Source organism: Equus quagga, chromosome 5, assembly GCF_021613505.1.
Source record: "Equus quagga isolate Etosha38 chromosome 5, UCLA_HA_Equagga_1.0, whole genome shotgun sequence".
NCBI lineage: Eukaryota > Metazoa > Chordata > Mammalia > Perissodactyla > Equidae > Equus > Equus quagga.
In genome coordinates, this window is record NC_060271.1 from 24,963,077 (window position 1) to 24,990,805 (window position 27,729).

The following is a 27,729-nucleotide window of genomic DNA, read 5'->3' on the forward strand; positions in this document are numbered from 1 at the left end:
GGAAGAGTTCACACACGAGAGGTCATTTGAGGTGGGTTTTGAAGGTCAAGTAGGAGTTTTCCAGGTAAAGAAGGTGGGGAACAAGCAGGTGGAGGTTTGAGAGGACATGCTGAGTTTGAGGGCCCCCTGTCAGAAGACCTGTTCAGGAGGCAGGAATCTATACAGGAATGGAGCATGGGTGGGTTGCGGGGGGGATAATGACTTGAGAGCAGCCATTCAGAGGGGTTATTTAAGCCTTGGGCTGAGGGAGTGTGCAGTGAAAACAGGACAAGCGTGGATGCTTGATGTGGGAAGCAACAGGAAGTCAGAACCAGTCTAGGAGCCTGAGACAGGAGCCAGAGAGGTGGGAGGAAACCAGGGGAGCAGGCGAGGGGAATGTTTCAAGGCGGGAAGAGTGAGCAGGGCCAAGTGCCCAGGGGTCAAGCGAGAGGAGGCTGCACAGCGTCCATAGGACTTAGCAACAAGGAGGGCGGTGATGACTTTGTCAGAAACAGTTTCAGCAGAAAGATGTGGTCAGAAGCCAGACTGCAGAGAATTACCAGGCGAGGCGACATTTGAGCCAGGACATGAGTGGCAGGTGAGAAACTGGAGTGCCAGCTGTGGACCACTCGGTGGTGGTGAAGAGAAGCCGGAGGGCAGTGGCTGGAGGAGGAAGGAGAGTCAGAGGAGGGCTCTCTCCAGAATGGAGGCCGCCTCAGTCGGTGCACGGGCTGCGACGGAGAGAGAATGCTGACGAGGTGCTGGAGAGAGGGGATGATGGATGGGCCCTCCTGAGAAGGGGGAGGGGTAGGCTGCGGGACCAGGCCTGGGGGGCTGCAGGGAAGTTGGGAGTCACAGGCGTGGAGCAAGAAGTCGGGGGCTCCCGTGTCAGCTTCTGCTTTGCCTGTCAAGGAGCTTGTGGCAGAGAGAGTGGGCCGAGATGGCTTGAGGAGAGAGGTCAGGGTCTGGCCCGGCCAGCCGAGGTGAGGAATGGCAAAGGCGGGGAGCTGAGAAGCCCTGGGTGACCAGCGGACGTGCAGCCCTGAATCTGTTGTGGTGCCAGTTGGCACAGCCATAGATTTCCTCAGCAGCCTGGGGGTGGGCTTGGAGAAGGCGGTTTGTCACAAGGCTCTGGGGCTGGGGACTGGCTGAGCGGGTGAGGTGGAATGGTTGGGTGAGGGGATTCAGGAGCTGACAGGCGTGGCACCAACACCTTCTCAGTGGCCCTGATAGAGGCAGGGCCTGAAGCGAGCCCAGGAGGGATGGCAGATGCTGTTCAAAGGGCTGAGGCCCAGGGGGCTGAAGGAGGCATGTGAGGGAGCCGAAGGGGTGGAGATTGGGAGGGGAGGGGAGATGGTGAAATACACTAGATAGTTACTGCCCTCCGAGCATTTGCCATGTGCCCAGCAGGGTGCTGAGGGCTTCGTGGCCTCATGTCAGGGTGTCCTCAAGTCAGCCCGCGAGGTAGGGGGTATTCTGAGTGTTCTACAGAGGTGAAAACAGGGTCAGAGAGGTAAAGACACTTGCCCAAGGTCACACAGCTGGCCACTGTCCACACTTCAGTTGGGATCCAGGGTTGCCTGACTCCGAAGCTGTCCTGGGGACCAGGCTTCAGAGATGGTGGAGAAGTTTCGGGCGTGATAGAGATGAGGTCCTGAGACTGGTGTCTGAGGCGGAGGGGAGGGCTGTGGAGTGGATGAGACCAGAAGAAGCTGGGCTGAGTGGCAGTTCAGGGTCCCCTGCACAGCAACTTTGCTGAGGGTGGCCGCTCTGTGCCTGTCAGGAGGGCTGTCTCTCAGACACAGAGCCTGCGCTGGGCGGCAGGAGGCAGGGAGAGTACAGTCCCTGGGGTTCTTGCAGACGCAGAGTACCTGTTTGGTGCTGGCTTCCAGAAATAGGGGAGGGGCTAGGAGTCCAGGAAAGGAGTACCATCTAGTTTGGGGATAGCATGGGCTGAGCTCTGTCCCAAATGCTGTTCCAGTCTCATCTGCCCAGCATCCTCTACGTGAGCTGGGTCTTCCGCTCTGCACTTAACAGCGGCCTCCATCCTTGCTACCCAGCCTGTGGGAGAGGGCCTAGATGAGCTCATGTCTGAGCAAGAAGGCGGGCTTTGGAGAATGGGAGCTCCCAGCCCCTCCTCCAGGGCTGGCGGTCCTTCCAAGACCTAGACCAGACACATAAATCAGGGCAGCCCAGAGTCCGGGGAGGCTGGGGCCAAGGCAGCAGTGGCCTCCTGGAGCACCTGCTGCTCTCCTGGCCCCAGGGGCAGTGGGGGAGGGTCTGCTGGATGTAGACACCTGCCCCAGGCCCTTGGGTCTCAGAGGAGCAGCATTCTGACCCGTGCCTCCAGGTCATAGTCCAGTGCTGCTTGGGGAGTGGAATCCGGGCCCAAGACCCAGCCCCTGGCTTGCCATGAATCTTGTCCCAGAGGCAGGCTTGGGCAGTGGTCACAGGTGTCCAAGTTGGCTGTTTGTCAGCCCTAGGAGTCAGCCCAGCAAGGGGAAAGAGCCTGTGCTTCAGGCTCACGAAGCTGTGTGGTCTTGGACAAGTCATTTCCCCTCTCTCTTCCTCAGTTTCCTCATCTTTAAACAGAGATGATGATCCCTACTTCCTAGAGGAGGATTAAAGGAGATACGTATGGACAGCACTTGGCTCGGAAGCTTCCCAGAGCTCATTAATATAAGCAGCCACTGCTCTCCAGTCTCCCCCAGTCTGGCTGAGGCAGGAGGAGGAAAACATGGTTGCGAGGCTCGGGGGAGTCCTGCGTGGCCTTCTGAGCCTCAGTTTCCTTATCTGTAAAATGGTGGCGGTGGGCCAGGGGGCAGAGTGTGATGCTCACTCAGCATCTCCTGCAGTTGGTTCCAGACCCTAAGGCTGGAGGGCCAGCAAGGCTGCCTTCTCTGTGCCGCTCTAGCAGGACATACCAGCCTTTGCTGAGCCCCTGCCACCACCTCCGTGTTCCAGGTGAGGAGCCGGAAGAGGAACCGAAGGTGAAAACCCAGTGGCCAAGGTCGGCAGATGAGCCTGGGCTGTACATGGCGCAGACAGGTAACTCGGGCCCGCCTCCCTTCCTCTGCGGCGGGGGCCCGACTATGTGGCGTCTGCTAGTGTGCGTGCTTGGCATGTGCCCGTCTGTGTCTGTGTTCTGGAGCTCAGTCGCATCTCTCTGCCGTGTGAGGCCTGTGGGCAGGGCCGGGTTGCCTCCTGAAGAGCCTGTCACTTGGGGTCAGGGTAGGGGGATCCCTAGAGACTGAATGCTTGGGAGGTGCCCCTTGCCGCCGACGCTGTCCCTCTCTCGTAGGCGACCCGGCAGCTGAGGAGTGGTCCCCGTGGAGCGTGTGTTCCCTGACGTGTGGGCAGGGTCTGCAGGTGCGGACCCGCTCCTGTGTGTCCTCCCCTTATGGGACCCTGTGCAGCGGGCCCCTGCGGGAGACCCGGCCCTGCAACAATTCGGCCACCTGCCCAGGTATGCCCGTCATCCCCGCCCGCTCTGCCTGCAGCATTAGGTCCTGCCTGGGACTTGAGCAGGTTAATCTTCCAAAGATGGTTGGTGCCTTCTCCTTTCATTCAACAAATTTGACTGTTCCCCACACTGTGCCCAGCTCCACACAGAGAACTGGGGACACAGATGAATCAGACCAGAGCCCACACTAGTGGGCTCGGTTCTGGGCACATCACTCCCCTGATGCCTACGTCCCGGTAATCAAGGCTCATCTTTTTACCCTGGTTGCTCTCCTTGTTCCCTACGCTCTGGCCGTACCGGCACCTCTAGCACTTTCCTGCCTCCCTGCCTTTGCTTTTTCTTGTCCTATCCCTCCCACCCTACCTTGGCTGTTAAAATTCAGCCTGTCCTTCAAGATCTAAGACAAATGCCACCTTTTTTTTTTTTAATGAAACCTTCCCTGACCATCTCCTCCCTCCTCTGGCTCCCCATCCCACTCCCCAGGGAGCCCCCCAGACTCCTAAGCCTTCCCGAGTTCAGCATGAAGTTCTGGAGAACGTGCATGTGCCTGCCTGGGACAGATGGTCCAGCACAGAGGGGTGGGGCTGAGCGGCTTCAGCTGGTCCTGCTCCTTGTGCCCTGCGGGAGTGAAGTGGTGCCTAGGCCTTGGCCAGCGCCTGGCTGTGGATTTGAAGTAGGGCCTACTTGGGAAGGAGTCTTGGTACACGAGGGTGTGGCAGGAGCTTGCAGAGGGCTGGGGCCAAGCTGTGTTCTAGAGTGTGAGCGCTTTGTGTCAGTGTCCATGTAGAGGTTCGTGTCTATTGTGTGTCCATGCGCTTGGGGCTGGGAGGGGCACTTCTCTTGCCCCAGGGCTGCCGTGTTGAATTCATGCTCTGGGTCTGGGGATGGGGAGCCGTGGGGTGGGGTGGGGCGGATCTTGAGCCCTTCCCTGGGACCCCTGGCTCCCCTCCTGGGTTGATCCTAGTCTCCCTGCCGGGTGTCCACAGGAGGTGCCCTGTGTGAATTGGGACTAGAAGCCTGTATCTTCCACATCCCCTCAAAGGGCGGAGTCCTGGCGCCCTGAGAGATCTCCCTGGCAACAGAACCCAGGGAAGAGCCAATGAGGAGTGGTCGCAGAGCTGCCGAACTCCTGATTGGTGGGCGGATGGGCAGTGGGCGGGGCCAAGGTGCCGCCCAGCCACCGGCCACGTGCTTCCTTGCAGTGCACGGCGTGTGGGAGGAGTGGGGGTCCTGGAGCCTGTGCTCCCGCAGCTGCGGGCGGGGGTCCCGGAGCCGGATGCGGACCTGCGTGCCCCCCCAGCACGGCGGCAAGGCCTGCGAGGGTCCCGAGCTGCAGACTAAGCTCTGCAGTATGGCCGCCTGCCCGGGTCAGTAGCGCCCGTGGGCTTCCAGGCGGGCGCTGCCCAGCCGGGTGGGGGTCGGGAGACCCAGGGGAGGCAGTCAGGTCCCGTGCCCTGTCCCTGGGGGCCCCATGAACTTTGACTAAGCATGGGGAGACCCGCAAAGTATACCTGCCAGCGTGGGAGGTGACCTGGCCCAGCCTAGATTTGGAATTGGCACACTGTGACCCCATCAAAAGGGGGCTGCTTACCGGTGCCCCTTCCCCTAAGCCCTGGGCTACCCTTGCTGTTCATAGCACTTTGGTGCTTATGGCCAGCTGTGCTGGGAGGGGACACAGAACTGGGCTTAAGCATGGACAAAGATCAGAAAGTGCCCCTGGGGTCCCCTTTCCCTAGCCAAAAGAGCACGTGCATCCGTGCTGAGTGGGGAGGTAGGTTGTGTTCCAGGAGCTGGTGACAGGCAGGCAGGACCAGGCCCAGGCACCACCTGCTCACTCTAGCCCCCCTTCATTCACGCCTCTTTAGTGGGTCCTACCTGGCTCAAGTCTGAATGCCAGCAGGCTCTGCCATCTCCCTGTGGTGCTCTGCCCCCACCAGTCCTCACACCCTTTGCTCAACGGCCACCCCTGCTTGTGTCTCCCCATGCAGTGGAAGGCCAGTGGCTAGAATGGGGTCCCTGGGGCCCATGCTCCACGTCCTGTGCCAATGGGACCCAGCAGCGCAGCCGGAAGTGCAGTGTGGCTGGCCCAGCCTGGGCCACGTGTACGGGTGCCCTCACCGACACCCGCGAGTGTGGCAACCTTGAGTGCCCGGGTGAGTGCTTGGTGCAAGGGCGGCAAGTGGCGGCCCTGGCCCTGGGGGCACCTGGGGCCACTCATGCCCCCATCTCCTGCAGCCACAGATGGCAAGTGGGGGCCGTGGAATGCGTGGAGCCTATGCTCCAAGACGTGTGACACCGGCTGGCAGCGCCGCTTCCGCATGTGCCAGGCCACGGGCGCGCAGGGCTACCCCTGCGAGGGCACCGGAGAGGAGGTGAAGCCCTGCAGTGAGAAGAGGTGTCCAGGTACTGCCCGCATCACCCAGGGGGCTGGGGGACAAGCATGTGGGCCTGGCTGAGCGCCTCCGCTGTACCCACAGCCTTCCATGAGATGTGCAGGGACGAGTACGTGATGCTGATGACGTGGAAGAAGGCAGCTGCTGGCGAGATCATCTACAACAAGTGCCCCCCCAATGCCTCGGGTGAGGGGCGGGGTGGCTCTCCCTGCAGTCACCCACCCCCGCCATCCTTGCTGCCCCCTTCTGGGCCCCCAGCTTCATTGAGCTTCCATCCTGAGGTGCGGAGCGAAGTGGGTGAGAGCTTAGCCCCCACTCCCAACCGTCTGTCCTGTCCCCCTGCAGGGTCTGCCAGCCGCCGCTGCCTCCTCAGTGCCCAGGGCGTGGCATACTGGGGGCTGCCCAGCTTTGCCCGCTGCATCTCCCATGAGTACCGCTACCTGTATCTATCAGTGAGTGTGCCCTGCTGGGCTGGGGTGATGTAGGATCTGTTCCAGACTCTGGTAGGGGGTAGGGGGAGCTTGGTTCTTGCTCATGCCCGTATGCCTTGGCATATATTCGCTGTGCCCACTTTTGCCTGGCTGTGCCTATCCTTGCCTGGCAAACTCCTACTCATACCTCAGGGCCTAACTCTCAAGTGTCTTTTCCTTAGCCCTGATGCCCTTATGGCCCCCTGAGCTGCTTAGTCATTAGGTGTTAGGAGCGCTCCTTAAAATGTCTGTGTTCTGTTAGACTGGGAGCTCCTTGAAGGCAGGGGCAAAGTTGAATTTATTTATGTGTCCCCAGTGCCCAGCCGAGGGCCTGGCATGGGGTAAGAATGTTGTCAGTGAATGTGGCCTGTGTGTAGATGTTTGATTGTAATTGATATTTGCTGTGTATTTGCATTTGGGGCTTGTATTTGAAAGAGAGAGAGAGAGAGTGAGCATCACACCCCAGTGTGTGCATGACCCCTCTGGGATGGGAAGGTACCCTGTCCCTGTACTGTGCTTATCATCTTTTATACGTACATCTGAGCACCTTCTTGCTCTAGCTATTTCTGTTTCAGTCTTTTTAAAGTATCTTTGGAGATTCTCTCTTTATGGATCTCTTTCTCAGGCCCCTTCAAGCATCTCTATCTGACTTTTTCCCCCTCCCTCTACCCTGGATACAAGCAATAGGTGGACTGGAGTGGGACGGGCCAGGGGCTGGTCCCAGCTCCTGCATACCAGTGACAGCAGTCCACCTGTCACCTGCAGCTTCGGGAGCACCTGGCCAAGGGGCAGCGCATGCTGGCGGGTGAGGGCATGTCACAAGTGGTGCGCAGCCTGCAGGAGCTGCTGGCCCGGCGCACCTACTATAGCGGGGATCTGCTCTTCTCCGTGGACATTCTGAGGAACGTCACTGACACCTTCAAGAGGGCCACCTATGTGCCCTCGGCTGATGATGTGCAGGTACCGCCCTGACTCACCAAAAGGAAGCAGGGCTGAAGCCCCAGACTGAAGTGGGAGGCCGAGCCCCCGTGGCAGAGTCTGCTGGGGGTGACAAGTTGGCTGTAACGGGAGAGCTCCCTTCTCTGGGCTGGCCCCTCCCGACACTTGCTGCTCTTTCCCCAGCGCTTCTTCCAGGTAGTGAGCTTCATGGTGGATGCAGAGAACAAGGACAAGTGGGATGATGCTCAGCAGGTAAGGGCCTGGGCTTCCAGGCTTCTTCCCCTATGACCCACCCCCGCCTTGGACCCTTACAAACTCTCTGCCCCCAGGTGTCCCCTGGCTCCGTGCACCTGCTCCGTGTTGTGGAGGACTTCATTCACCTGGTGGGCGATGCTCTCAAGGCCTTCCAGAGCTCTCTGATCGTCACAGACAACCTGGGTACTAGGAGGCAGGCAAGGGAGGGGGTGCAGTATGTGGTGGAACCCAGGCCACCCTTGGGAAGGGATGGTTCTGAGGGCTCTTCCTATTTCTCTCTGTCTCTGGCCCTGTCTTTCCCTCATTTAACCCCTTATTTGTATCTTTCTCTTTGTGTTTCTTCCCTTCCCCCATCTCTGTGTTTGTACTGACCTCCGTGTCTGCATCTGCCTTCCTGATGTCTGTCTCCCCCACGTCTGTCTTCTCTCCTGTGTCTGTCCCCTCTGTCTCTGTCTGTCTGTCTCCGGTGCGATCTGCCCCCTTTCCTCCCCTGCAGTGATCAGCATCCAGAGAGAGCCCGTCTCCGCTGTGTCCAGCGACATCACATTCCCCATGCGGGGCCGCCGGGGCATGAAGGACTGGGTGCGGCACTCTGAGGACCGCCTCTTCCTGCCCAAGGAGGTGCTCAGCCTCTCCTCCCCAGGGAAGCCAGCTGCATCTGGGGCAGCAGCAGGCAGCCCTGGCAGGGGGAGGGGCCCGGGAACGGTGCCCCCTGGTCCAGGCTACTCCCACCAGCGCCTCCTCCCGGCAGACCCCGAGGAGTCCTCCTCCTACTTTGTGATCGGTGCTGTGCTCTACCGCACCCTCGGCCTCATCCTGCCGCCCCCCAGGTGAGTCCCTGGGAGGGGTGGATCGGGCTGCTGAGGGTCCAGGAGGCCCAGGTGAGGGAAGGAGCTGAGCCTGTGTTGGCCACAGAGACAGCCATCTGTGGCCTCCTGCAGCCTTGGGGAGCCCTCGCCTGGTTCTGGACACTGGTCCTTCTCAAAGATGACCATGCAGCTCCCAGAGGCTTCAAGGGGGGTCCAGGGAGTGTTGAACTGAGCTCTAGACCCCACCGAGCTCTAGGCCTTGCTTTGGGCCTTGGCTTTCTGGTTGCCCGCTGCCCTCCATCCAAAGTACTTTCGGAAATCCTCCCTGGGTCTGGGCACCTGCAGGCAGGAGCCAACCTCAGTGCCTGTCCCTCAGGCCCCCGCTAGCCGTCACATCCAGGGTAATGACAGTGACTGTGCGGCCCCCCACCCAGCCACCAGCTGAGCCTCTCATCACAGTGGAGCTCTCCTACATCATCAACGTGAGTGGGGGCCCAGACAGGGACCCCAGGTATACCCTAACGTGAGTGGCCAAAGGCCTGTCTGATGGGGAGGTGGTCTGTCCCATAGCAGGCTGAACCTCTGACCTGTGTGGGGCCTGCCGTGGCAGGCTGGTGGTGGTCAGGGCTGGTGAGCTCCCCAGCCCACACTGCGCTCATGTCTTCTGCTCCCCAGGGCACCACAGATCCCCACTGCGCCAGCTGGGACTACTCCAGAGCGTGAGTTGGGCCGGGGCTCTGTGTGGGGAGGGGGCTGCCCCAGGACTTCTCCTCAGGAGGGGACCTCCTGCCCGTGAGGTCAAAGGGTTCCTTGGTGCCATCCTGGGCCTAAGGGATCAACAGCACATCCTGGGTCTCCCAACTGCCTGCCTCTTAGACGTGGCCTTGCCCTGGATCTCACTTGTCCTTGGGCAGTGGCCAGTACAGCTGGCCTGGGGCTCAGTCCACTTCTCCCGTCACCCAAGAGATGCCAGCTCAGGGGACTGGGACACCGAGAGCTGCCAGACCCTGGAGACCCAGGCAGCCCACACCCGCTGCCAGTGCCAGCACCTGTCCACCTTTGCTGTGCTGGCCCAGCTGCCCAAGGACCTGGTGAGTGGGAGGAAAAGCCTGGGTCAGGCAGGGGAGGGGGCTCCTGGGTTGCTGGTGGCCATCTCTGACAGTCTTGGCAGGGACCTGGGTGATCCCGCTTCTGCACCTGAGCAGGTACACTTGTGGGATTGTGCATGAAAGGCTGTCCCCGGGATGGTGGTCACAGTGATGACATGTACCTGGGGTGTGTGGTGGTGGGCGTTTGCGTGCATGGACACACACATGTGTCAGCTTGTGTGTGGAAGAGGGGGTGACTGAGCATAAATATGCGTCCACGTGTGTGACTGGGTCTGCTCTGTGCACATGTGAACACAGCGGTGAGTCCCCTTCTGTGCGTGGGTATGACAAAGGTGCAGATGCCAGTTTGTACTAGACAGGGAGTGGGGAGGATAAGGTCACCCCTGCAGCTGCCCTCTCCCTCTGCTCGTCTCCCCAAGACCCTGGAGCTGGCAGGCTCCCCCTCGGTCCCCCTCGTGATCGGCTGTGCCGTGTCCTGCATGGCGCTGCTCACCCTCCTTGCCATCTACGCCGCCTTCTGGAGGTAGGTGGGACACAGGCAGGGCGGGGCGGGAGGTGGCCGGCAACCCCAGGTTGGGTGGGGCAGCTGGCTCCTCTGTCTCTGCCCACCGTGCCCTCACAGGTTCATAAAGTCTGAACGCTCCATCATCTTGCTGAACTTCTGCCTGTCCATCTTGGCCTCCAACATCCTGATCCTTGTGGGCCAGTCGCGGGTGCTGAGCAAGGCAGGTGCAGGCTCACGGGGGTGCAGGGTGTGAGCGAGGTGGGGGGGGGGCAGGGCAGAGAGTGTTTGCAGGTGGCGGTGTGTGTTTGTGTGTAGGTAACTTAGTGAGAGATGTTTGTATACAGTTGAGCCGTGTGTTGAGTGAGGGTGTGTGTGGGAAATAGTGTGTGTGAGCATCCGTGAGGGCGCTGGAGAAGGGGTGTGTGTGTATTCCAGTGACGAACGTCTGTGTACATCTGTGGACGTGTACACGAACCTGTGTGCACGTGTGTTGGGTGGGTGGCATTTGTGGAGCCTGGGCCGCCTCATGACTGCGGGCACGTGGGAGCCTGAGCAAGGCCTCTTGTGTCACCTGCCTGTGAATGACCTATGCTGGCTGTCCCTCATGCCCCCTCGGCCTTGTCCGCCCAGTGCCAGCACCATGAGTGCCAGGCGTGGGGCCTGCGTGGCTGTGACGTGGTAGGTGCTCCTGTCTGCCCCCCTCCCTGCCAGCCCCATCTATGCGTGGGTGGCCTGCCCACCCGCCTCCCGGATGCCGAGTGCTGCTTGCGTGTCACCGGGCCTGTGTCGTGCTGTGTGTGGGTGCAGGAAGGCGGGGGTGCCTGGCAGGGCTCTGTGGTGGGTGGAGCTCGGGTGGGCGGCCATGGCAGCGCCCAGTGGCGGGCGTGGGACGCCTGGCACCTCCCGCCCTGGCGGCTGCTCAGGGCCACTCCCTCCCCTTCCCTCTCCCTGCAGGGTGTGTGCACCATGACAGCCGCCTTCCTGCACTTCTTCTTCCTCTCCTCCTTCTGCTGGGTGCTCACTGAGGCCTGGCAGTCCTACCTGGCTGTCATCGGGCGGATGCGCACCCGCCTCGTTCGCAAGCGCTTCCTCTGCCTGGGCTGGGGTGAGCAGGGCCCCTGCTGGCCTCTGTCCCTGGGCCTTGGGGGCAGGGTCAGCAGGAGAGGTTCAGCTCTGGCCCTGGCCTGGCTCTCTGGGCACAGGCGCATCCGGGCTGGGGGTCTGGGAGGAGAGGACCCTGAGGCCTGGCAACCGTCTCACTGTGGCTCCTCCCACTCTTCCAGGTCTGCCTGCCCTGGTGGTGGCCGTGTCTGTGGGCTTTACCCGCACCAAAGGATATGGTACATCCAGCTAGTACGTGGGCCTCCCGTGGTGGGCACTGGGAGTTAGTGGGCCTGTTAGGTTACCAGACTGGGCATCAGGCCTTCTTAGGCTGCAATTCTAGCCCACATCTGCTTTGGGACTTTGGACAAATTCTTCTCCGTCTCTGAGCCTCGGTTTCCCTGACATAGAAGGATGTGTTGGGATCAGAGAATCTCTGAGAACCATTTAGCTCAGGGATCTATCAGCCTTGTATTCTCCTCATGGTAGCCTCAGGGCCTGGGCCTTTATTAGAGGGGAAGCTGAGGCTCAGCAAGACCCAGTGGCTCACTCTAACCCTGTCTGTTGATGTGGGCCTGGCAGCCCAGGGGGCACTGAGGGGTGGTGTTTGAGGGTGGGGAGCGAACCTGCTGGTATCTGACGCCCCCTCTTTGCCCCCTACCCCAGCTGCTGGCTCTCCCTGGAGGGTGGCCTGCTCTACGCCTTTGTAGGCCCTGCGGCCGTCATTGTCCTGGTATGTGCCCCTTCAGCGTCCGGGGAGGGGCGTGGCCCCAGGGGCTCTACCTCCTCCCTGTATCACAGCTCCTGCCTGGGGGTTTCCCTGCCAGGAGGGCAACTGGTGATCCTGTCTCCCCCACCCCGCTCCACCGGGCCCCCAGGTGAATATGCTCATCGGAATCATCGTCTTCAACAAGCTCATGGCGCGTGATGGCATCTCAGACAAGTCCAAGAAGCAGAGGGCCGGGTAAGGGGGTCTCTGCGACTTCGCCTTGAGGGAAATGGTGTAGGGAGGGCCGTGGCCACTCTCGGAGTCTCAGGGCTTGACGGCGTGACCGGGGCTCCCTGACCTTGGCGCATCAAGGGTGCAGGCAAGGTGGGCACCTGGAGTGCTCAGCTGCAGCCCCTCACCCGCCCTAACCCACCTCTCTCTCTCGTCTGCCCTCCCCCTCCCATCCCACTCGGGGCTCACGTTGCCCCATCTCCTCCCACTTCCCATGTGTTTCCCCCCTTCTCCCGTGTCTGTGCCGCCCCCGAGGTCGGAGCGGTGCCCCTGGGCCAGCCTGCTCCTCCCCTGCTCAGCGTGTGGAGCGGTCCCCAGCCCCCTGCTCAGCTCAGCCTCGGCCAGGAACGCCATGTTAGTTGTGCCCCCGGGGAAGAGGGGGGGCGGGCGGGCGGGGGCAAAAGAATGGGGGGCAGTGCCCATGGTTGGGGGAGGAGGGACATCAGCCCAGTGCCCTGGAAAGCTTGCCCTGCCTTGCCAGCTGCCACACACTCTGAAGGGCTCAGCGTCGAGGTGGCAAAGGATGACAGGGAGTGAATGTCTGTGTCTCCCAGAAAATGCTGGGTTCCTGTGCCCATCCCTTGCTCCCCACCCCTGCCCCCACTCCCGGCTTATGTTTTATCCAGGCACAGCCGCAGACCCCTCCTTACACCCCCACCCTACAAAGGCTCGTAGAATCTTAGGCTCTTAGAATTTTTGAGTCCATAGAACCTTAGAATTAGAAGGATAGAATCTTAGAATAAGATAATCAGAAGCTAAGAATGTTAGAATGAGTGAATCACAGAGTCTTATCATCTGTCATAGAATTCGAGACTTAAAAATTCAGAGGCAGCGAATCTCACAATCAATAGGGGGACAGACAATCTTGGAGGTAGAGACTTGGTTCACTGAGACCCTCCTGGCAGCTGAGAGTCTTAAAACCCCAGCCGTGCAAGAATGGAATGAATGAATCCACAAGGGCCTCGGGCCCAACCTCCCCCCCAGGGCCAGAGATCCATCTGAGCCTCCTTGACCAGTGGGGTCCAGGTTTATCTTGCACACCTCCAAGATCTGAGAGCTCAGTGCCTCTGGAGGCAGCTGGCAGCATCTCTGGGAAGCTTGGCGTGGTGGAAGCTCCTCACTTGGGCTGCCATCTGCCTCTCTGACCCGGTCTCTCAGAACCAGCAGTTAAAAGGGTGGGCTTTGGAGGTGGCCAAGCTGGCTTAGCATCCCAGCTTTCTCTCTCCCTGCCCAGCTGGGTGCACTCCAGTTTCCTCATCTGTAAATTGGGATAATAATCCCCATGCCTGTTTATTGGAGTTGTTTTGATCACAGTGTGAACTAATGTACGTCAAGTGTTCAGTGTAGGGCCTGGCAGAGAATTGTGGTTAATCAATGGTCGCTCATATGACTGTGATTAGCCCTGTCTTTAGTCTTGGCTCTGCCCCCGGCGGCTGTGGAGAACAGTGGGCCCGCCCCTCGCCAGGCTGAACAGCCCTGAACTGCTCTTTCTAGAACAGGTCTTGGCCCCCTGCCCATGTCTCTGCCTTGTCCAGAGCTGTGCCCCACGCTGCCTGGCTCTCCCACCAGGGGCGTTCATGAGGCAGAGTGGGCTGAGTGTGGCACCTGGCCCAGTAGGGCAAGACTGCCCTGCCGTGCCCTGGTAGGCTGTAGCCAGTGGGGGCAGGCTGGCACTGGGGCCTGGATGCAGGGCCTATCTCCTTCTGTCCTCTGCTGTCACCTGTCAAGGTGGTGGTGGTGGTGTGGGGTGTGGCTTAGGCCCTGATCCCAGCTCTTACAGCCAGCCCCAGCTGTGATCTTTTTGTCCAGGGCTCTGAGCAGCCGCTGGGAGCCCGGTGCTCCCTCCTTGGGAAACTGAAGGGAGAGCCTGTGCTGCACCCCCTGGCCCCCATCTTCTCCCCAGAGTTGTGCTCTGCCTGTTTAATCTTTCTGGGTGACTCTGCCCATCTCAGGCTCTCTCTCACTATATCTGTCGTCTCTCTTCATCTTCTTCCTTTCCTCCTCTCCCACAGTCTCTGGGGATGAGGCCCAGGCCTGTGATTCTGTGCAAATTGAGGCTGAAACTCACAGCATCTGCCTCTGTCTCCCTCCTCCTCTCCTCTTCCATCTTCTCCGTCTCTGTCCCCTGATGCTGCCTCTGTCTCAGTCCTACTGTGTCAGTGCATCTGTCCCTCCCACCTCTCCTGGTCCCTGCTCTGGCCCCACAGTTCTCTGCTTTCTGTCTCTGTTCTGTTTCTCTGTCTCGGCTCCTCAGCCCCTCTCTGCTTGGGGACATTACTGAGGTCTTAGAGTTTGGGGCCCTGCCAGTCTTGGGGAGCTTAAGGGCCCAGGCTGAGTACAGGCCTGGGCTCAGCCCGCCCTGACCTCTGGAGTGTCACTCTGATGGACCCTCTGCTGCTGTCCTCAGGGCCTCGCTCTGGAGCTCCTGCGTGGTGCTGCCCCTGCTGGCGCTCACTTGGATGTCTGCCGTCCTGGCCATGACCGACCGCCGCTCCGTCCTCTTCCAGGCCCTCTTCGCTGTCTTCAACTCCGCGCAGGGCTTTGTCATCACCGCTGTGCACTGCTTCCTGCGCCGAGAGGTGGGGCTGCGCCTCTCCCGCCGCTGCCTGCCCCTCACCATGCCAGTCCTCTCGCTTCTCCCCACCATGCACATGGGAGGATGAGGCCCCAACCAGACCCCCAGCTGGGCAGCCCTTGATATGGAAGCTGTTGGCCTGGGGCAGCCTTGTCCTTGGCCTCGGCCTCCTGGCCTCTTGGGGCTCCTTCTCCCCTCTGACCTTCCCCTAGGCTGGATGCGCTTCTTTTCTTCCACTCCTGCCTGGGTGCCTGGGGTGGGGGGCACAGCCAGCTGTGGCCAGGGGCCCTGTGGTGGCCTCAGGCCCAGCAGGCCCCCGCTGCCCCCAGGTCCAGGACGTGGTTAAGTGCCAGATGGGTGTGTGCCGGGCCGATGAGAGTGAAGACTCGCCCGACTCGTGTAAGAACGGGCAGCTGCAGATCCTGGTGAGTGAGCAGGCCTAGGCAGGGCACAGGTGGGTTCTGGGCACCCCTGCCGTCCACCTGCCCCAGACCCCTCATCTACCCCATCCATGGCAGGGAGGGGACAGAGACTGGGTTTGATTCAGGCTCAGCCACTGACGGCTGGTGGCACTGGGCAAGTCCTTCCCCATGCAGTTTCTCCCCCTATAGCTGGGGCTGGAGTAGACCTCGTCTGGGGCCTCTCTGCACCCCATTGGGCAGTGTGCTATGGGCAGCGCCTCTGGGTGGGTAGGGAGAGGCCTGAGCCCCCCACCCTGATACATTGATCTCTCTCTGCCCATCTGCTCTCTCCCTCTCTGCCTATAGTCAGACTTTGAAAAGGATGTGGATCTGGCTTGTCAGACAGGTGAGTGTGCTCGGGCAGAGCCAAGAAGGGCCCCGGAGATGGGCAAGAAGGGAGGGCACCCAGCCCCATCATGGGAGGCCCTGGGAGGGATCTGGCCATAGGATTAGCTTCGAGCCAGACAGCCCTGAGTTGGATTCAAGGCTTTGAACGCCGTTTACTGTGTGACTTTGGGTGAACAGCTTACCTCTCTGAGCCTCAGTTAACACATGTGTAAAGGAGAGAAATCTGTCCTCCTAGGGTGGGTGGGAGCCTTGAGTGAATTAGGAGACATCAAGTGCTGACCAGGGTGCTTGGCACATAGCGGCTGTTACATTTCTGTGATTCTTACTAGAATCTCTTTCCAGGTCTGTCTCCTGGGGAGGAGCTGCCCAGGGAGGGGGGAGGAGCAAGGCCCTTTAGACAGCCTTGGGGCTCTGGGCTCAGAGGTTAGGACCTGCACCAGGGCACTGTGGGAGCTGGGCCTTCCCCTGCCTTACCGTGGCCTCTGGGTTAGTCGTTGTCTTAACCCCTGAAGTGTGAGAGAGTGCCAGCCACCCAGCTGTCTCTTCAGGACCCAGATTCCTCCTCTGTCCAAGCTCAGGGGCTTGGTACCTGCCCAGCCCGGGCAAGGGCATCTGGGGGCTCCTCCTCCCCAGGACTTACCTCCCTCCCACTCCTGCCCCCAGTTCTGTTCAAGGAGGTCAACACTTGCAACCCGTCCACCATCACGGGCACACTGTCCCGCCTGTCCCTGGACGAGGACGAGGAGCCCAAGTCCTGCCTCGTGGGTCCCGAGGGCGGCCTCAGCTTCTCACCACTGCCTGGGAATATCCTGGTGCCCATGGGAGCCTCACCAGGGCTGGGGGAGCCGCCGCCTCCCCAGGAGGCCAACCCCGTGTACATGTGTGGGGAGGGTGGCCTGCGGCAGCTGGACCTCACATGGCTGCGGCCAGCCGAGCCTGGCTCTGAGGGGGACTACATGGTGTTGCCCCGGCGGACTCTGAGCCTGCAGCCTGGCAGTGGAGGCGGAGGTGGCGAGGATCCCCAGAGGGCCCGGCCTGAGGGCACCCCGCGGCGGGCTGCCAAGACACTGACCCACACCGAAGGCTACCCCAGCTTCCTGTCTGTGGACCACTCGGGCCTGGGACTGGGCCCTGCCTATGGGTCTCTACAGAACCCCTATGGGATGACCTTCCAACCACCGCCGCCGACGCCCAGCGCCCGCCAAGTACCCGAGCCAGGGGAGCGTAGCCGGACCATGCCCCGCACCGTGCCCGGCTCCACCATGAAGCTGGGCTCCCTGGAGGTGAGGGCCGGTAGGGCATGGGGTGGGGCTGGGAGGCCTGCCCCATGTGCCTGAGACTGAGTCGCAGGCAGCAGCCAGGAAGGGGCAGCTGGCAACCTCCCCAGAGCAGCAGCTTTGTACAAAGTTCCCGGGAGTGTGTGTGCTGTGCGTTTCTGCCTCTGTGTGTGCTCACAGCGGCTCCAAGGGAATCCGGGTTTCTCTGAACTCCTCAAGTGGGCTTGGCCTTTGTGCACTGAGGGTGGACTTCTCGAGGCATTCACACTTGCCTAGTGCCTGCTTTGGGGTGCCTGGTTAGCATGGGTCTTCCTTTAAGAGGCCTGTGGCTCAGGCCCAGTGCTGTGTTGTTAGAGAAGAGATGTAATCTAGGCTGAGAGCCAGTTCAGAGCTGAGTGCTGCTGATCAGCAGGGAGATCTTGAGGATAACCTCTCTGAGCCTCAGTTTCCTCATTTGCAAAGTGGGGATAAGATAGCAGCCTCTGTGTAGACTTGTCGTGAGGACTAATTGAGTGATAAAAAACATTTATCTCTGTATGGAACAGATGGAAAGTGCTAGATAACTGGGAATTGCTGCTATCATCCCTGAAATCAGCCTCAGGCACTGCCCGTAGGCCTGTGGTAATGGACCCTCTCTTCCTGAGAAAATGGAAGCCCCTCTCTGTCCTTCTCTGTGGGTTTTCTGCAGATGCCCCACCTTCCCTCTGGCCTTCTCAGGCCTGCTCCCTGCAGGGAGTCACTGGCAACAAGCAGGTGGTAGTGGCCCACTGTGGAACTCTAGAACATTCTAGAATTCTAGTTGGAGGGATGAGGGGGATGTGGATAAGGAAAAGGGCAGGAGTCACAGCTGACACAGTTGGTTGCTCATGTTCTGCCTCAGAAACCTGCTCCCCATCCTCCACACAAAGGAAATTAAGTTAGCAGCTAGAGGGTTCGCAAGTTTAGTTTTTCTCCCAAAATGTTTCTTGAACAGTTGGTGCCTGCTCCTGCTGCAGATGGCAGAAACAGGAAGGCGTAACAAAGACAGAACACTCGACACCAGCAGTGGGGAGGGTGCGCACAGCGTCATGGCAGGTTTCGTTCTGTGGACACCTGCCCGTGGTTGGGCCACTGAGGAGGGGTCAGCATGGGCTCCCTGTGTGGGAGGTAGCCATAAATGTCACAGCATCTTGAGGGGTCAAGGATGACGTCCAGAATTCTGGTGTGGGCAACTGCGATGGGGCGGGGGCGGAGGCGGAGGAACGGGTTTGGGGCGGGGAACTCTGAGTTTTTTCCATTGGGCACAGCTGTGTGTCCACTGCCTGTGGGCAGCAGGGGACAGGGAGAGATGTCTTGCTCCCTCCAGAAGGCAAGATGTGGCTGAGAATGGAGACGACACACGTGCAGGGTCAAGGGCAGGAGAAGATCCAGGGCAGAGTGTGGAGGGCCTACTTGGGGAAGCCAGGGTGGGTGGCAGCAAAAGGGAGAGCTGGGGGACCGAGAGAATGGTGTCCTGAAGGCCAGTGGTGGTGAGCATGTCTGTGGGGCCTGGGACTTCGGAGATCTAGATAGTGTCTTAGTGCCATCCCTGAGGGCCTTGGGGCAAGTCCCTTCCCCTCCCTGGACCTCACTTTCCCCAGTGTAACCTGGGAAAGTTGGCCTTGGTCTCATGAGCACTCCCAGGCCTCCTCTTTGAGCCGCACTGGACGCTGCCGAGATTGGAGGCTGTTGGGACCTTGAAGGTGGTCTTGGGCAGTGAAGGCCTGGAGAGGTGTGAGGGGGCGAGGAGGTCAGGGAGGCAGGGCCTGGTTTGGCAGGGAAAGGAGGAAGGTGGGTCCAAGGAAGGACTGAAAACCTGAGTCCTCATGTTTGCAGGACAAGTGGAGGGTTCCAGGGAGAGGGGAGCCTGTGGTTGGTAGAGAGAAAGGGGCAAGACAGGGCAGGACAGAGGGGTGGAATCCCGGTACAGAGGAACGAGCGTCTGCTCTGTGATCCCATGTGGGAATCGTGTCCCTGCCACATTGGAAGTCTGTACTGTGACCCTTGGCCTGTTTGTGATCGTGCATCTGCACGTGTGCCGTGTGTGTGTGCGCACACGCACATGCATGCTCCTGGTGAGCATCTGCCTGCAGGTTGGGGCATGTGTGTGCATCACAGGGGCAGCAGGGAGTGTGGGCCGGGGGCCGGAGCTGCAGCCCTGTGGCCGGGCGGTGCCTCGGCGCCTCAGCCCCCAGGCCTCAGCCCTGGTTCCCACAACCCCAAGGGCTACCCTTGAAGGATTCCTAACTCCTTGGCCTGGGCTGGGGGGATGGTGCAGCAGGCAGACTCTGGGGTACCAGATTTCTTGTCCCTAAAGCTCATGCATGTGGTAAAAAGCTTTCTCCTTCTCTGCCTCCTTGGTGCTCCTTCCCAGCGAAAGAAGTTACGGTACTCGGACCTGGACTTTGAGGTAAGTGCTGTGTGTGGGTGTGTGTGTTGAGGGGCGGGCATCTGTCTGTGGTGTCTGTCCCTGGAGGGCCTACTTCTAAAATTAGCCCACGCCCTATTGCAGAACCCGATCCCAAGACCCCAAGCCTGTGGTTTTGGTGGGGTCTCCCCAACAGCCCCTCTCTGCCCAAGCCCATAGCTCTAGGGTGGGAGAGAGCCAGGCCTTGTCCTAGGGGCCCAGCTGCAGGCAGGGATGTGGGGACCCGGGACGCTGAGTGCCCTGGGCGGGGCGGGGCGAGCACCACCTCTGACAGCCTGTGGCTCCCAGAAGGTGATGCACACCCGGAAACGGCACTCGGAACTCTACCACGAGCTCAACCAGAAATTTCACACTTTCGACCGCTACCGCAGCCAGTCCACGGCCAAGGTGAGGGCCCCTCTCGTGGCTGCCCGAAGCCGAGGACCCGACCTGGCATAGCAGCCCCTGGGATTGGACCCTGACCCATGGCCCCCATTGCAGAGAGAGAAGCGGTGGAGTGTGTCCTTAAGTGGGCAGCCAAATGGAGCGTGTCCGGCCTAAGTCCCCCTGGGCTGGGGGAGGGGTGAGGTGGACTCTGAGGGACTCATTTCCTGCCTCCCTGCCTGGTCAACCTCGGCTCGCCTCACCAAGGGCCTACCCATGGCATAAGCGACAGTTCTGGGGCTGTGTGGGGACAGGGAGCATTGACAGGGGCTTCCCTAGGATCTTGAGGAGGTGGGGCAGGCAGAAGACATGGTTCCAGGGGGCCACTCTGAGCACAGGGGTCAGGAACCCAGCTCTGGAGCCAGGTGGCTCTGGATTTGAACCCTGCTTTGACATCTGATTGCTCAGTAGCTTTGAGCATCACAGGTCCTCTCTGGGCCTCCTCACTTTGTCTCCATTGCAATGGGTGAGAATGTACTGGCCCATTTCCACGGACCCTTTCCACTCCCCCAACAGGAGAAGCCCAGCCCAGGGGAGCGTCCTGGCTTGTCCCAACCACGGCGACATCAGAGCTGGAGCACCTTCAAGTCTATGACGTTGGGCTCGCTGCCCCCCAAACCCCGAGAACGGCTGGCCCTGCACCGAGCAACAGCCTGGGAGCCCACGGAACCGCCTGATGGCGACTTCCAGACAGAGGTGTGAGTGCCATGCCGGACTGCCCACTGCGTATAAATATATATATCTCTCTATTTTCACACTCCACTTTGGAACTACCCAGGAGCCAGCGCCCCCTCCCCTCTCCCGAGGGCTGGGCAGGGAGGCGCAGTGGACTCAGCTGGGCTGGGGGAGCCAGAAATGGTGTGGTCTAGGGGGCCAGGGCCCTTCCCTGTTTCTCACAGGTCCCTCAGCCACTGGAGCCCCATCTTTGCCCCAGACTGTCTGTCCCTGTCCCGGGCTGGGGAGGGGGGAGGGAAACTTTGTGGGAATAAACTTCACTCTGTGGATTTTGCTGCTGAGCTGTTTACTTCCCCTAGATGAGGGCCCAGCCCTGGGACCCCGACTTTGTTCCTCCATCTCCTTGGTTCACCTCACTTGGTCTCATCAAATTATGTGTTGGGGTCAGGCCAGCCCTGACTGGGAGGGGGCACCTGGGCTCTGACCGCATCTTGCCCCTGACTCCCTGGGTGACCTTGGACACACCCCTTCCTCTGTAGGGCCTGGGTAAGCAGATCGGGAATGTGGGGTGGGACCCCTTGGAGGGGACCTTCCCCAGTGGCTATGATGGTCGTGGCAGCTATTCACTAGGGCCCAGAGGCTAGACTGCTTGGGCTGGAGCCAAGGCAGAGCCTAGTGACCTCAGTTTCTCCATCTGTGAAATGGGGATGGTAATTGGGTTATGAGGATGACACAAACTAATACGTGTAAAGCACATAGCAAGTGCCTGGCACAGAAGAAGCTCCTTAAGTATTGACTGTTACCACTTGGCACTCAGTCTCATGCCATGCTCTGTGCTAGGAGCTTCACACACACGACCCCTGACCCCTCACACAACATTGCAGGAAGGTTTTAGGTTGCCTATTTTGTGGATAGGAAAATGAGGCCAGAGATGGGGAGTGACTTGCTCAAGGCCACAGTCAGAGGCAGGGCTGGGACTTCAAGCACAGGCTTGGTAGATGGTAGAGCCCCCCACCCTTCACCTTTATCACTCTCCCCCTGGTAGGACAGGAAGCTTGAGCTCAGCTTCCTGTGACCTGACCTTCATGGCGTCAGGGGAGCGGCGGGGAGCTGGGTTGTGGTGGAGCCTTGAGTGCCGGGGCTGAGGGTGGGTGTGGGGTGGAGAGGCCAGGCTGGCTTGGTGCCAGAGGGCAAGGGTGGGAGACTCATTGCTGGGGTGATTTCCTTACACACCTGAGTAGATGGCCTCTTGCTCAGTTCCTTGGCACCCAGGAAAAGGGGGCGTAGGATCAGCATGCAGAGACACCTTGTAGTGTGTGTCGTGGCTCTTCTGTGATCAGGCAGCATCGGGAGCAGGGGCCACAGGTGTGCAACTGCTGGCCTGGTCATTTAGTGGTCCAGGCACCTCTGGGCCCCTCCCCAGGAACTCAGACACAGATGCAGGCCCTTGGAGAGCTGTCAGTCACCAGGGGTGGCCAACACATCAGAGGGAGGGGTTAGGTGCTGTAGAAGTCGGGATCGGGGAGAAGGAAGAGGGACTGGCTTCTGGGGTGGGGTGGGGGGGTCACAGCTAATGGCCTCCTGGAGGGGCTGGAGGACTGGTGGCCCTGGCAGTGCAGGCTCCCTCAGTCTCTGAATCCTGCCTGCTGTGGGCCTGGTCAGAGGAGGGGGCAGAATCCTCAGGCCTGTGGCCCCGGCCCTGGGCTTTTCCAGGCCCCTGCACTCCTGTGATTGCTCATCTCCTCGGCCCTCCTCCCCTCGGGCAGCCCCAGCACTTGTGTACAAAGCACTCACTCAGGCACCACTTCATCTGAGGCTTCAAGGTAGGTATTGTGACTGCCCCATTTTACAGATGAGGAAATCAAGGCTCAGAGAGGGGACATGACTTTCCTAAACTCTCACAGCTTGTAAGTGATTATTTTGGGACTTTTGGCCAGGAGTAGCAGAATCCTGAACTTTGTCCATTCAGGAGTTTCCAGCTGCAGCAAGGACAGTGGTGGGCATGAGTGGCTGGCCTTGGGTGAAGGGACCCAGGGTCAGAGTGCTGTCAGATGTTCCATCCCTTCCTGCTGCTCTGTGTTAGCTTCATTCTTTTAGGCAAGCTTCCTCACCGCCCTGGGCCCACCAGGCTTCCTTCTCCCAGCTCCCATCACTCAACTTTGCCTCCAGAGGGAAAGAAGCTTTCTCTTAAATTGCAATCAGAAAACCCCCAAGGAAGGGGGTAGGGCCCTGTGGTGGGCACAAACAAAGCCCCTGGCCCACCTTGTGCCAGCAGACCCCACCCACATCCTGAGCCAGGCCTTTCCCCGAGCCACCACCTAAAGCCTTCTTAGTCCTTTTCTGTGTCCCTGTCTCCTTCCTTCCCAGTTCTGGCTCCACTGGCCACCATAGAATCCCTCTGGGGCTGAGCTGCGATGTGCATGCCCCTCCCTTCTTGTAGTTTCCTGCTTTGCATCCGGTCTGAGGAGGAAATTTAGAATCACCCTGTTGATTCTGCTCAGACAGCAACCGTAGCTGCAGCAGAGGCTCCCAAGGGCTTTGAGACTCGTGGTCAGGGCAGAGCTTTCCTGGGTTGAGGGCTGTGCTCCCCTCTGCCACTCAGTCCCCACTCCCCAGGCACTGACTTTCCGTGTGACCCTGGGCAGGCCACTGGACCTTGTCTGATGTGGGTTTCCTTCTCTGTAGGCCTGACAGCCCCTCCATTTGGGCTAATATCTACCAACCTGTCGTTTCTTTCCTGGACTTGAATTTCTCACCTCATTGTCCTCCTTATTCTCTCTGCCTCCAGTTTCTAGTCCTTTGTCCACCTGGCCCCCAGGTGTGATCTCCCCAAAATGCAGATCTGTCCAGGCCACTGCCCTGCTCAGAAGCCTGCCAAAGATGCTAGAATTAGCCTAGAATGCAAGGCCCTGATGCTGTGACTCTTGCCTACCTTTCCTGGCCCATCTAGCTCACCTCCCTGCCTATGCACATGCCGTCCCTTCTGCCTGGAAATCTTTCCTGTTTACACTGGCAAACTCCCCTTCAGACGCAGCTCAAGTAGTCCCTCTAGGAAGCTGTCCGTAAACTCCGTGCCTCGGCAGTCAGCACTCGGCTCCCACAGTGCTGGCCCACACTTTTGCTGTCTCACTGCTCACACAGAATTACTATCATCTACGTCGACCTGGTTCGGGTTTGTGTGCTCAGCCAAGGGCACCACGTGGAGCAGGCATCAGTGGGTCTTTACTGAGTGAACAGATGGAATGCACAATTCTCATTGGTTTCCTCATCTGCAAAATGGGGAGAATGATAATCCTTACCAAGCCTTCTTCACTCGGTACCCAGAACGTGACTTGAGGTTATCTGTGGGGAGCATTGTGCAGGTGGCATCTACCCCTCCCCCAGTTAATCCATCCTGAGCTCCAGCACTGTCCTAGGACCCCAAGTGGGAAGCCAGCCCTGGGTGCTGTCCAGGGTGCTGAAAGGACCTGCCACCTCCCAAGTGAGACAGAGGCTCACCCAAGCAGGGCTGCAGCCTTTCCTTGCCTTCCTGACCGCAGGGTCATGGGTGAGCAGACCAGCCCTACCTTCATAAGACAGACCCTGGGGAATATCCAATAAAAAAAGTAATGCAAACTACATATGTAACTTTAAATTTTCTAATAGCCATTTTTAAAAAGTAAAAAAAAAAGGTGAAATTTATTTTAATAATATATTTAACCCAATATATCAACATCATTTCAACACATAATTAATAAAGAAAATTACCAATGAGATACTTTATATTCTTTTTGCGTACTAAGTCTTTGAAATCTAGTGTGTGTTTTACATGCACAGCACATCTCAGTCCAGTCTGGCTACATTCTGAGCGCTCAGTAACCACGTGCGGCTAGTGGCTACCATTTTGGACAGCCCAGTTCTAAACAGAACAAAGGCAGTGGCCTTGGGCAAGTCAATTCAGTGTCCTCTGTGAAAAGGAGGTTTGAGTACTACCCGCCTCACTGGGTCGTGGTGAGGGTTCAAGGAGCTGATACAGGGAAGGTTCCCAGCACAGTGCCAGCACGCAGTAGGTCCTCAGTCAGTGTTCCTGGAATCTAGGTATTCAGGGGAAACAGGTGGACAGGGAGGGGGTATTGGGGAAGTGGGAGACGGTCCCGAGGAGACCTGTGGACTGGTCTTAGGCCCTACCTCAGCAGGGCTGGGGGAAGGGCGCACCCTCTGCCCTCACCCCTACAACCACTGCACGACCTGTCTTCTTTCCTTCCACCTGCAGCCCCAGACCCTAGGAGAAGGGAGGCAGGTTGGGGCTGGCACTTGAACAGACACCATAAAACTCAATTGGGTTTAATTCACTTCCATTAGGCACTAATTAAAAGGAAATTAGGTGGCCTGAGGGAGAACCTGGGTGCGGGATGCTGCCAACTTCTGCCTCTTAGACTCATGTCCCTCAAGTGTTCCTTTTGTCCACCCTGGCAGCTCATGGGGTCCCCCTTGGGGCTTTTTAGGGCAAGTCCCTAGTATTCCCCACCTACTGTTGCTCCCTGCACTCCTCTAAGGTCTCCAACCCCAGGAAGACCCTTCCCCTCTCATGCCCCCAAAACGCCTGCTAAGTACCCAGGGCAGGGGAGACTCTGATAAAGGTTTTGGCATTTCAGACTAGTGGGAAGTCAAAGAAGGGTGTTGAGCAGGGGACTGGCATGATCAAAATTATATGTTAACAGGATTGCTCTGGGTGGATGGGAAATGGATGGGGGGCAGGGCAGATGCAGAGAGACCAGTGAGGGGACCATTCATATGAAGGAAACTTTAGGGGATGCCATGGAGGGGGCATGGAATCTGTATGTGTGTAGTGGATGGAATTGTCAGCCCCTGGTGTGGATGGTATGGGAAGGAGCCAAGGATGATGTGTGGGCTTCTGTCTTACGCACGTGGATGGATGACCATGCTATTGGATTTGGGACATGGGAAGAGGATCAGCTTTGGGGGAGACAATCATGATTTTGGCCTTGGGCATGTTAACCTTGAAATACCTCGCAGATAGTCAAGGGGAAATTTCAAGTAGGAAGTAGGTGGTTAGACAGAACTGGAACTCAGGAGAAGGGCTAGCCTAGAGTCACTGGCATGGCAGGAAGCCATATTGGAGCAGGCTGTAGAGTGAGTGGGAGGTGAAGAAATGAAGATGGTATGGACAATTCTTAAAGTGGAGCTATGAAAAGAGGGAGAGAAAGCTCAGGGCCCGCTGTAGGCTCTGAAGGTGAATTAGCTGGAGAGGATGATGGAGTGTTTCCAGGAATGGAGAGGCTGTCCATACCCCCTCCCCAAGATCTTACATAATGACAGACCAAAAATAACCAACCCTACCATCCTGGGAGGCAGGGTCCTGAGACCTGGTAATGGCTATCATCACAGAGATTGATTCTGCTCATTTGTTGGGCGGCAGGCCAGTCACCTTTCCTGAAGGGGGGATGGGGATGGGGGGCACACTCAATGAAACCTCAGCTCTAAGACCTTGTGGGAGAAGGGAGCTCTGGACTCCCTAGGGAGCTCCCAGGGCACAAAATGGAGATATAGACTTGGGGCCCTGGGCTCTCTGCAGCCCTTGCTGCTGCTCCTCCTGACCAGGCAGGTGCAGGGGTGAGCCCTCCCTGTAAGCCTCAGGTCCCCACTGGGCCTGCTCCAGGCTGGTATGTCCCCATCCCCTGCGGTGGCACGGCACAGCCCCAGCCATCAATCCAACCAAGAGTCAACCAAGAAAGTCAATATTTAATTTGGGCACCATGTTAATGCCATCGATTGCCGACTGCCCCCTCCACTTCCTGAGACTCATTTGTCACTTCCCACCCACTGGGGAGGGAGTGGTGCTGGAACCCAGTGGAGGCAGAGCTCAGCCTGGGGTTGGCATAGGAAAACTGGCCTGCGTGTGGGGGTGTTGCCCTGAGCCGCTCAGTTTCCCCTTCTCCCTAAGAATCACTGATCTGCTTTGAGTTTCCCAAGCCCTGTCTCCAGGGAGGGTGGGGAGCTGGGGAGGAGAGGTCAGCTCTCCTCCCAGGCAGGGACTGAGTCTGATTCCCTGCAGGGCCCATACACAGAGCAGGTGTGGTGGGGGGTTGCATGAAGGAGGGAAGGACAGATCCTGTGAAGTGCACCACTGTGCGAGAGAAGCTAGAGCGAATCCTGAGACTCAGAACCTGAGAGCTGTGCCGGGTGCCCAGCGCTGGGCCTGTGTGATGCTGTGGAACCCACATGGGAACCTTGAGACAAGGGTCCATCTCTAGGCCCCAGAGAGGGTGTTGGGGGAGTGTTGAGCTTAGAGGCTTAGAGTCCAGCTGGGCAGTGAAAGAGGCTGCGGGAAGGGCAGGACCCACCTCCAGGCTAGGTCGGGTCCAACTCCACTGTTTGTTCTTGTCAGCTCTGTGGATCCAGATATGGGCAAGTGGGCTGTGCCCCAGCCCAGCCCAGCCACCCTCGGGAAAGGAATGGAGTCTGTTTTGGGGGCAAGGCTTGTGTTCAAATCGCAACTCCACCCCCAGCTTGCTGAGTGACCTTGGGCAAGTTAGTTAACCTCTCTGAGCCTTAGATTCCTCCTCTGAGAAGTCTCTTAGGGTCACTTTGATCACTTTGTACAGTTTTCAGATGGGTGGGAAGGGGCAAGCTTTGGTGGCCCACTGGGTGTTAGCAGAATTCTCACACTGAGCAGCTGCCAAATCTGACGCAGCTTTGAGAAGCTGCCAACAATGCTACTATGGGGCTGCTTGCTATCAGCTACTCGCTATCAGCCAGACCTAGGCCACCATGGCACCCTTGGTGCTCCTCGTTAGCCTGAGTCCAAGAGCCAAGACCATGTCACTGAGGGGACAGTCAGGCCAGGCCATCTAGCACTGGGTGACCCAGTGGGCAGACAGTCCAGCTGGAGGCACCAGCAAGGTGGCAGCAACACACAGACACACACACAAGCGGGAAGAAATGCTGCTTCGGTGAGTTTATCCAGAATTTTGCAATTGAAAAATCTAAGAAGTTGTTTTCATTTTAGCATATGTGTAAGTATTATGCTTCATGGATTAGTATTATTTCTATTGTGAATTATGTATGGGGATCAGCAGCCTCTTCTCAATGGGTAGGGCATCTAAGTGTCTTAATCTGGCCCAGATGACTCCCATCCTCTGCCACCTGGCTGACCCACCCGGAACCACTCAGTCAAGCCTTGGGCCAGGAGAGCCGGACTTGGTCATTCATTTATTCGGTAAACATTACTTGAAGCCAACTCGTGCCAGGCCCTGAGCTGGGCACTGACAATGTAAAGATGAGGAAGACATAGTCTTGAAGAAGGATGCCAGGGAGGAGGGAAGCCGGGGGAAGGGATGGATTTTGTTTCCTCTGACCAAAACCTTCCAGGGGCCTCTCACTGCTCTTAGAATAAAGCTAAGTCTCTTGCCTCTCTCTCCTCACTGACCGAGCCCCAGCCACGTGGACTCCTTTCTGCTCCTCGAACACATTTCATGGTTTCTCCCACCCCAGGGCATTT

The 27,729-nt window shown here is 58.8% G+C and overlaps 1 protein-coding gene across 1 annotated transcript in view; it reads left to right on the top strand.

The window, feature by feature from the left end:
• ADGRB2 (adhesion G protein-coupled receptor B2) overlaps positions 1-20,531 on the top strand; it is a 36,580-nt gene extending 16,049 nt beyond the window's left edge. The window contains exons 3-29 of the mRNA XM_046662147.1: positions 2,944-3,027; positions 4,645-4,809; positions 5,431-5,595; positions 5,678-5,845; positions 5,920-6,021; positions 6,181-6,287; positions 7,071-7,265; positions 7,428-7,496; positions 7,574-7,682; positions 7,996-8,329; positions 8,685-8,790; positions 8,984-9,027; positions 9,273-9,399; positions 9,837-9,940; positions 10,040-10,142; positions 10,877-11,027; positions 11,206-11,275; positions 11,690-11,756; positions 11,902-11,987; positions 12,279-12,377; positions 14,431-14,602; positions 14,928-15,023; positions 15,366-15,405; positions 16,071-16,690; positions 19,077-19,112; positions 19,419-19,517; positions 20,070-20,531. Coding sequence (XP_046518103.1) covers positions 2,944-3,027; positions 4,645-4,809; positions 5,431-5,595; positions 5,678-5,845; positions 5,920-6,021; positions 6,181-6,287; positions 7,071-7,265; positions 7,428-7,496; positions 7,574-7,682; positions 7,996-8,329; positions 8,685-8,790; positions 8,984-9,027; positions 9,273-9,399; positions 9,837-9,940; positions 10,040-10,142; positions 10,877-11,027; positions 11,206-11,275; positions 11,690-11,756; positions 11,902-11,987; positions 12,279-12,377; positions 14,431-14,602; positions 14,928-15,023; positions 15,366-15,405; positions 16,071-16,690; positions 19,077-19,112; positions 19,419-19,517; positions 20,070-20,255 — 3,704 coding nt within the window. The 3' untranslated portion in view covers positions 20,256-20,531. The remainder of the gene's footprint in view (positions 1-2,943; positions 3,028-4,644; positions 4,810-5,430; positions 5,596-5,677; positions 5,846-5,919; positions 6,022-6,180; positions 6,288-7,070; positions 7,266-7,427; positions 7,497-7,573; positions 7,683-7,995; positions 8,330-8,684; positions 8,791-8,983; positions 9,028-9,272; positions 9,400-9,836; positions 9,941-10,039; positions 10,143-10,876; positions 11,028-11,205; positions 11,276-11,689; positions 11,757-11,901; positions 11,988-12,278; positions 12,378-14,430; positions 14,603-14,927; positions 15,024-15,365; positions 15,406-16,070; positions 16,691-19,076; positions 19,113-19,418; positions 19,518-20,069) is intronic.
• Positions 20,532-27,729: the final 7,198 nt, after the last annotated feature.